General features: G+C 42.9%; 1 protein-coding gene across 2 annotated transcripts in view; it reads left to right on the top strand.

Moving 5' to 3' along the window:
• The first annotated feature begins 1,725 nt into the window (after positions 1-1,725).
• RASAL2 (RAS protein activator like 2) overlaps positions 1,726-9,222 on the top strand; it is a 350,264-nt gene continuing 342,767 nt past the window's right edge. For both annotated transcript variants that reach the window (XM_021682604.2, XM_044916396.1), the window contains exon 1: positions 1,726-1,927. In XM_021682604.2, the coding sequence (XP_021538279.2) occupies positions 1,726-1,927 (202 nt within the window). The remainder of the gene's footprint in view (positions 1,928-9,222) is intronic.

Genomic DNA, 9,222 nt, shown 5'->3' with positions numbered 1-9,222 from the left:
CTATTCCTCTAAACAGTTTGGAGAAAATTACAAAATGCATTCTTATAGCTCTTGATAAGCCCAAACCACATACCAGGATGCCACAAGACCAGAAAACAAAAATATCCCCTTGTAGACCAGTCTCCGTGCAAAGTAGGAAGAAATGGGGGGGGGGTGCCCCCCATGTGCTAAACAAAAAAGCACCATATACTTGTGGAACTCCTCTATTTTAAGCAGCATGTTCAAGAAACATTGTTGGAGACCTACTATGTGCAAGGCACTGTTTACGTTGTTACTTTTCGGTTTAAAAATTATTACCACTTTGTCAGCACTCTCTTTAACCTGAACTAGTGAATACTGCCTTGGGTGGGCATAAAATTAAAGCCAAGGTCAAAGGAGACAGTCTCCAAACAGACCAAAAATAAAACGCTTGTGACATCATTAGAGGAAAAAAGCCAACATAATTGCACAAAGATCAAAGGCAAAAAAAGAGAAACATGTTTGGTTAATACTGGGCTTTTGAGCATTTCTTGTGCTCGCAAGGCCCGTCTATCCATCCACACCACACTTCGTAACCATGCTATTCTAAACCGATGACAAGTCTAGCTTCGTCGCGGACAGGGCGCAAAGCGCAGATCCCACAATCCAGACCCCGCTGCCAACTCTCCTCTGGGAAGGAAGGAGGCGTTTCCCTTAGGGCAACTGTAAAATAAAGCAGCCTCTCTAATCTCTTCCTCCAGTAAGAAAGAATGTCGGTCCAAATAAATGAATACATAAATAGCTACATGAAGGGTAAGAGGTGGAAAGAGGGGAAGGGAAGCTCTTTTCCTTTCTTTTTAAATTTCCCGCACCCTTTTTCCACCCCGCCTCCCCACGCCGTCCCCACTTTCAGCCGCAGCTCTGGAGACCGGGACCGCGCGCTGCTGGGCGGTCGGGTAGAGGGTCTTTAGAAAGTAGGCGGGACTGGCCAGATGAATAATTCGGTGTCCGATTTTTCCTGCCTTCGGTGGCAGTTCCTCCTCCGCTTCGTTACTCGATTGCACACGCGGCCCGGCCCTCGGCCCTCGATTGCTCGGGCCTATCACCCTGGGATGCCGCCTGCCGCCGCCGCGGCTGCCGGGCTTGTGGGATCGGTGGCGGAGCCGGAGCCGCGGCGGGAGCCGTGGCCTGAGAGTTAGGGGGGCGGGCCGGCTCATTCCTGGGGTGGGGGCCGAGGACTGGCGGGCGAGAACCCGGGGCCACAGCCCCCCTTCCCTGAGGGAGCGGACACTCCGAGCCTCTGAGGCGGCGGCGGCGGGAGCCGGTCAGAGGGGGCGGCCCCTGGCGGCGACGCCCCCAGCCCTGCCCTGCCTTGCCCGGCCCCACTCCCATCCCCAGCCCCAGCCCGATCTGGCCGCGAGAGACGCCGGCGGGTGTTGAGGAAGGCGGCTCCGCGGGGCCCACCCGCCCCTCCCGGGTCCTTCCACGTCCCCTCCCGGGAGGGACCCACACCTGAGCCCGGACCCACCCCCGGCCGGGGCCACGCTGGATCCGCCTCCCGGCCTGGGTCCCGCCCGCCGGCTGCAGGTGGGCTGCAGCGCCGGAGCCGTGGGCAGTGGGCGGCGGGGAAGGAGGTGAGCCGCGTCCGTGCCGGCTGACGCTCCGGTCCTTGCCCCCGCCGCTGCGCTCTCCTCCTCCCTTTCCCGCAGGCAGGGCGCGGAGTCGCGCGCCCGCCCCGCCGCCGCCGCCTTGTCCCTCTGGGGCACCATGGAGCTCTCCCCGTCGTCCGGAGGAGCCGCGGAGGCGCTGTCCTGGCCGGAGATGTTCCCAGGACTGGAGTCCGACTCGCCGCTACCCCCGGAGGAGCTGGAAGCGGTTGTCCCAGTCGGTGGGGCCGTGGCTGGTGGCATGTTGGATCGGATCCTTCTGGAGTCCGTGTGCCAGCAACAGAGCTGGGTCCGGGTGTACGGTAAGGACCACAGACCATCCTAGAGGCTGGTGTTTTTGCTCTGGCTGAAATTCATCCCTAGTCTCAAGTCCTATTCTCAGTCCCCATCCATTCTGGGTCAGTTTCCCACATCCCTTTTTGTTCTGGCATGCGTTTCTGACAAGTTTCTCCAGGCTGGCGCTTGAGTAGAGAGATGTCACTCAGTATGGTCTTTGGACCTTTTCAGACACCTGCAGGAAGTTTAAGGTGGAGTTGAGCTACGCAGACTTAATATATTAGGTGATAACTTCAAGGGAACTGTCAACCGATTTCAGGGAGGTCTGATGGAACACACCATGAAATCAAGCGAACAGAGTTTCATTTCTTTCTCTTGAGTGAGACAAGGCTGGAAACTAAGATACTATGAAATAGCTTAGCAGTGGATAAGATAATAAAATAAAATAGAATAACCAAAAATATTTATTTGGTGGGAACAGACTAATCTATAACCTCTTTCTGAACCTCATTCTCCCAAAGGCAACCACTTAGTCCAAGGGGTGTGGATTGTGTCAGATTGCACTATTGTTTCTGGTTCTCTTTGTAAAGTGACCAGGTTGCTACTCAGCAAGTTAAAAGTGATGAACACACTAAAACTTTCCCTTTCTGCATTCCTAGCAACCACCTCTTTAATTAAAACTGAATGATGATATTCTATTAGGGTGAGCCTTGTGGCAGCATTAAAACCATGCCAGTTTTGAAAACTCCTAGCCCAAGGATTTATAGCCTGGAATTCAGGACTGAGCTGTGGCTTCCCAAAATATTAAAACATCAAGATGTTTATCACTTAACTCACGTGAACACAAGACATTAGTGATGTGGCTGAATATAAGAGGGCAAATTTGAAGCACCTGGGATCAAAGACAGACAACGTTAAGATGTTATCCTCCAGTCATGTGCATCTAAGCCTGTAGTGATCAAGTACATTATGGTTTTTCCCTTCAATCTTCTGAAGAGGGTATATGTTTACTATTCAGGAGTGACCACGGCTTAGAAGTTACCTCTCTGGATAGTTCAGTTGATTTCAAGACTTCAAGTCCATCACTATCAGAAAGATCACAGAACAAGGAGTTCAGAGATTTGAGTTTTTGTCTTGGTTCTGCCAGTAAGTGGCTATGTGATTTGGGGTAGATCAGGTAACTTTTTTTTTTAAGCCTCTGATTCTTCATCTGTAAAATTAACGAATTGGATTAATAATCTCTTAATGGCCCTTTCAGTTTTAAAAATCCTGTAGTTCTTATAACCAGTTCTTAAGGATTTATATTTGTACCATTTTATATTTTGCTTGATGTTTATACGTGGTTTTTGATGTTATTCTAAGCCCCTGAAAGAATTAAAGCAAAGAAGTAGGAGATGATGCAAGGTCACCCAGTTCATTCTCAGCAGATTAAAAACTTCAGTGCCTGATTTTCCATCCACCTGCCGATCCCACTTACCCGATAGCTTATACCAAAGGTTGATGAGAACCTGAAAATGAGCTTGAATTAGAGTATATTATAGTTACATTTTCCCATCCTATCCTCCTTTTTATCCTTATACATTTCTTTGGCACATTGTTTTTTACATAAAGTTAGAGATAGGCCATGTTACTGCAAGAGTATATTTCAGTGTCCAAAACTATTCTGTTTGGGTATTTCAGACCTAGCGTAAATTACTGTTCTTTGCGTGTAACCCATAAAAATATGTGCAAGTTTTTGTTGTCCGTTTTTAGGGGTAGATTTGTGAGGGGTATGTATACATATATACACACACGGATATGTGGGTATTCTTAAGTATATATGGATAAATATACATACATATATTCTCTTCTCATGCACATATGTACTGTGCATTTCAGTGTCAAGTTGCAGACTTTCCACTGCATTGTAACTTTTTTGTCTTCCCTGTCAATTAACCAGATGTTTTTATTTACTGTTTAGTACTACTACTTTCCTTCCTCTAAGGCCACTCATCCTGGATACTCCTTTGTTGTCTTTAGTTTGATGTAAATATTCCAAAACTATCTGAATGATTCTTGGCTTTTCTGTGTCCTTAGCTAGTTTTTAAGTTGCCTATTGCATAACTCTTTGAAAAACTTTGAAGTAAAAATAATAATAGAATGTAGAAAATCAGTTTGGAAAACACTAGTTCATTTTTGTTTTTTTGTTGTTTACTTGTTTGTTTTGTGTGTTCAATTCTGATTGTTTTGGAACATTTAGGTTCTTTTACACAATTTAAGGAGACTTTGATGAGTGTGGTCTAATGTTTTTAAAAGAAATTCAGAAACCTAGTCTAGAGTATACAACTGGGGATTGAGAACTAGGGTTTTTATTCTTTCTTTGCCACAAATTGGTTGTCTAACTTTGGGTAAGTAATTTTAACTCTGTGGCTCTAGGTTTCTACATAAAATGTAGAATCTGGACTAATTGGTATCTGTGGTCCATTCTAGCTATAGAGTTGTCTGATTCTGTGGCCTGCCCTATTATTTTACCTACAACTTAGCCTACCAATTCCAGTCTGACTCTTGGGGACAGGCTTCAAGAAAACCCTTAATGAGTTTAAATCATGATTGTCAGGGGCTTCTGGGAGGACTTTTATCAAAAGGTCAGTGAACTTAGCTGTGAAAGCAGGAATGTTGAGGGCAGATGTATATTTGTTTGGAATGTTTTGACAAGATAGGAAGGTGGGGGAAAAGGGGATCTTGCTCAGGTGAAGCTTATTCAGTTTTGAGCACTAACCTGAAATAGCCATGTGGATTTTATTTTATTTTATTTTATTTTATTTTATTTTAAAGATTTTATTTATTTGACAGAGAGAGACACAGCAAGAGAGGGGACACAAGCAGGGGGAGTGGGAGAGGGAGAAGCAGGCTCCCCACTGAGCAGGGAGCCCGATGTGGGGCTCCATCCCAGGACCCTGGGACCATGACCTGAGCCGAAGGCAGACACCTAACGACTGAGCCACCCACGTGCCCCACCATGTGGATTTTAAAAGGGTACAAAGTAAGGAGCTGTATTAAGTGTTCCTGGCTTCTGGCTATGATTCACATCCTTTACCATATACTTATGTTTTTTTGTTTGTTTGTTTATTTTTAGGTCAAGAGCTTTTATTTTTTAAATATTTATTTGACAGAGACAGCGAGAGAAGGAACACAAGCAGGGGGAGTGGGAGAGGGAGAAGCAGGCTCCTCACTAAGCAGGGAGCCCGATGCGGGGCTCGATCCCAGGACCCTGGGATCATGGCCTGAGCCAAAGGCAGACACTCAACTGATTGAGCCACCCAGGCGCCCCTACCATATACTTATGTTTGAAATCAATAAGCAAACAAGTAAACAAACGGCAGTAACACCCCCCCCCAACTGAATACCTTAACAGAAACTTTTGGAAATAATATTTTATTAGTTTGCCTCATGAAATTTGAAGACTAGGCACTGTTTTGAGTTTGCTATTGACTATTTTGTTGATAAAACGTGTATTTAGAGTTTTGTGTATTGCCAGGATTGGAAAACTTTTTCTGGAATCTGTCCGAGCTTTATAATAGGTAGATGTATATTTAGAACACAAATGCCTATCATTAAGACATAGCTAAGAGAAAATATGCTGCCCTGGCCTTCATTTTCTTTTAGTTGTAAAATGTTTCATTTGTTTTATTACAGTTTTTTTTTTTTTTTTTTTTAAAGATTTTATTTTTTTATTTGACAGAGAGACAGCGAGAGCAGAAACACAAGCAGGGGGAGTGGGAGAGGGAGAAGCAGGCTTCCCACTGAGCAGGGAGCCTGATGTGGGACTCGATCCCAGGACCCTGGGATCATGACCTGAGCCAAAGGCAGACGCTTAACGACTGAGCCACCCAGGCGCCCTATTACAGTTTTATAATAAGTTGTGCCCATGCCCTGTCAAGACTATAAAATGTTTGATACCAGGAAGTCTGTCTTGTTTGTCTTTGTATTCCTATCTTGCCACCCCTTCATTGTTACCGTGTCTAGCAGATTGGTACCTTGCTCATAGTCAGTGTCTGTTGAATGTTGATCCATGTGTCCTTTGACCATCCAGATCTCAACCTGACTGATTGTATGGGTGGCAGAGTAGCTTAAACAAAGGCATGCCACAAACAGCTAAATATGGATGCAGAATCCAAGAGCATCAAATGCAGAACATTTTTCAGATATTTATAGCCTCAAAGCAAAGTCAATTGGCTGAAAAAGCGCAGCAGCCTAGCAAAAGGAAACGGGAGCGGCAAAGCCAGCCTCACTGTCTGTGCTTTCTGGTAAACAATGAGAACATTAAAATTAACTACTTTACCATGAATGGACGGCGAGTGCAGGACACTGGGAGACATTGAAGATGCCAGTCTCTGTTAGTGCCTGCATTGGAGCTTTGCAGCCATCAGCACAACGGGTCTGCGAGTGTGTGCGCAGATGTGCCCTCGGATAGCTTAGAGGGGAAATAAGTTATCACACTAAAGTGCTCACCAAGCAGTCATATGGTTTTGATTTTAATAGTATAAGCAGGACTTATCTAAAATATTCACTTAATAAAATAAATAACATCAACATTATTGCTTACCGTTAAGCTAGTATATAGCTCATTGTTTATTGATGACTGATAGGGATCTGCTGGAAATTTTCCAAAGGCTGGTACTATTTCAGCAAGCAGAACAGAAAAAGAATTAATCATACTGCATCATATACCATATAATTCTGGAAATGTGACAAATGAGAATTTGGTAAGAATTTCTCATGAACTCCATATGAGTTGATGGGGGACAGTTTTCCCTGTTTGTAGTAAATAGTTTTGCTTATGTTTCATGAATTAAGTCAAAGGATGAGATAGGTTTCATTGCATTTTTAGAGAATATGCCTCTATATTTACTTAAAACATTGTAACCAGTAACAAGTCTAAGAAGTTGTTTCATTTTGGTGCATATAAAGATGTCACTAATTCATTGGCCTTATAAGGAATGTTCTTAACATAATTAACTTTGAATATTCTCAGTGAATCACTCATTCTTACATGTCTTAAATATGTACCCCATGCTTGACTTCTGTTTTGTATTAATGTGTGGATGAATGAAATTGTTCAAGTTTTGTGTGCTCTAGCTACTTGATTGCTTGAAGAAAATCAGTGAATGTGTACTCAGTACATCCCAAAACATGTTCATGTTACTTAAGTGTTTTAATTTCCTCAAATACTATACATTGAACTTTTTTAATGATTATTAATATTTTAGCAATTCTTGGGATTGTAAGCTTGAGTTCAGTACTTAGGATGTGGCATTAGCTTTGAAGGTTGATACGTTAATTTCTCAATACATTTTATGTACATTAGGAGTAGACAGTTGTTCACTGAAACGAGAGAGAACTATCGAGAATGCCTAGGAGTATACTGTTTATTTTAAATTATATTGATTTCAAATAGCCCCCCCCTTTTTTCCTTTGAGAGAAAATTAGTATATCTCATTTAAATTGTGTGTTCTGTTAATGTTAGAGACGTGTACAATTTCCTTTATCATATCTTAGTATTTTTCTACCCTCTATCATGTTGGCCTATTGCTATTTCATTTTCAAAGAATGAAAATATTTTTGAAGAATAGAACTATACATAATCTTTTTTCCATAATCATTACGACTAGAGTGCTTCAGAATTCAAAATTTTTTTATTTTAGAAAATAGGGTGTGTGTGTACACACACAGTGACATAACCCTCTTAATAGGGTCTGGAGCAACATCCAGGAATCAATCATATTAATACTCCTGTAGTTAAGTAAAAATCCACACTAAGTATGGTTTAAGACTATAAATAGTGTTATGTCAGTGAGGGTCAGATTTTACTGCTAAACAAGTTATGAAGAAAGTGTTTTCGGGCACCTGGGTGGCTCAGATGGTTAAGCGTCTGCCTTCGGCTCAGGTCATGATCCCAGGGTCCTGAGATCGAGTCCCATATCGGGCTCCCGGCTCAGCGGGGAGCCTGCTTCTCCCTCTGACCCTCTCCCCTCTCATGCTGTTTCTCTCTCGCTCGCTCTCTAAAAAATAAATAAAATCTTTAAAAAAAAAAAAAGTGTTTTCAGAGCTTTTTGGATTTAGGAATTAGAGGTATGGAATTGAGGATATGTACAAATTTTCTGACATAAATAATGCAAAGTTCTAGAATGCACCTGTTTGAGAATAGTTCACTTATAAAGAGTGCCTTTATCTTTTCTACATCATAAAATTCAGTGCATGTACTTTAAAAAATGATGTACAATTGTGTCTTATTATGTTGAATGAAATAAATTTCTCTGATTTGCTAAGGAAAAAAAGGAATTCACATGACAAAGCACATAGGTTTTACTGAGATTACTAAGGAAGTGGTGGCAGGGCAGTGGTTTCTAATGCTTTCTTTCATTAGAAGGATGAGGTAAGTTGAAGCAGAGGGTTTATGTAATTGTTCTTTGCAGTTGCTCTCTTCAGTGGCACAGAGTGATTTGATCACCTTTTAAAGTAGGTGAACCACAAAAAAGCATTCAACTAATGCCTGAGTTAATCCAGAAAAAATTCAGTTGTCTGCTCCCTTGTCCCTCCCTTTTGGAATAACTTTTAAGTAACAGGAGAGGTGTTTGGTCTTGTTAACCAGGAGGAGGAGTTTGAAGTGTGCTGAGGGCACTACTGAAATTGCTTCACCCTGTCTTGGCAGAGGGATAATTGTTCTCTGATGTTTGTAAAAACCCCTTTCTTCCCGAAGGCTATCAAGTGCTTCACAAGACCTGTAGGTAGAGAACCCCTTACAAATTTAATGTAGCTTATTTTCTTTTTTCTTTTTTTTTTTTTAAGATTTATTTATTTATTTATTTGAGAGAGAGAGAATGAGAGAGAGCGAGTACATGAGAGGGGGGAGGGTCAGAGGGAGAAGCAGGCTCCTCGCCGAGCAGGGAGCCCGATGCGGGACTTGATCCAGGGACTCCAGGATCATGACCTGAGCCGAAGGCAGTTGCTTAACCAACTGAGCCACCCAGGCGCCCTGTAGCTTATTTTCTAATGAGAAGGCAGCCATCAAGAAGTACCTGATATGCAAGTGGTAGAGAAGAAGATGTGCTGAGGTCCAGGTAGTAAGTAGTATTAGTGGGTCTGCTGTAAACAAAATTAAAATTGAACCCTTGAAGGCATGACAAAACTTCATTTTCTAGGCTGTGATACAGAATTTATCATCTTATCTCTATAGCAGGTTTGGATGTTAGGAGTCAGAGTTTTGTCTTCCCACCAAGTGTTGGTTACATTAATTCATTGCCCGAGTCTCCTTTGCTCATAAGAGTCCAATTTAGATCCT

The sequence above is a fragment of the Neomonachus schauinslandi genome, chromosome 6 (genome assembly GCF_002201575.2).
Source record: "Neomonachus schauinslandi chromosome 6, ASM220157v2, whole genome shotgun sequence".
In the NCBI taxonomy this organism is placed as follows: domain Eukaryota; kingdom Metazoa; phylum Chordata; class Mammalia; order Carnivora; family Phocidae; genus Neomonachus; species Neomonachus schauinslandi.
This window is presented reverse-complemented; position numbering and strand designations above follow the sequence as displayed.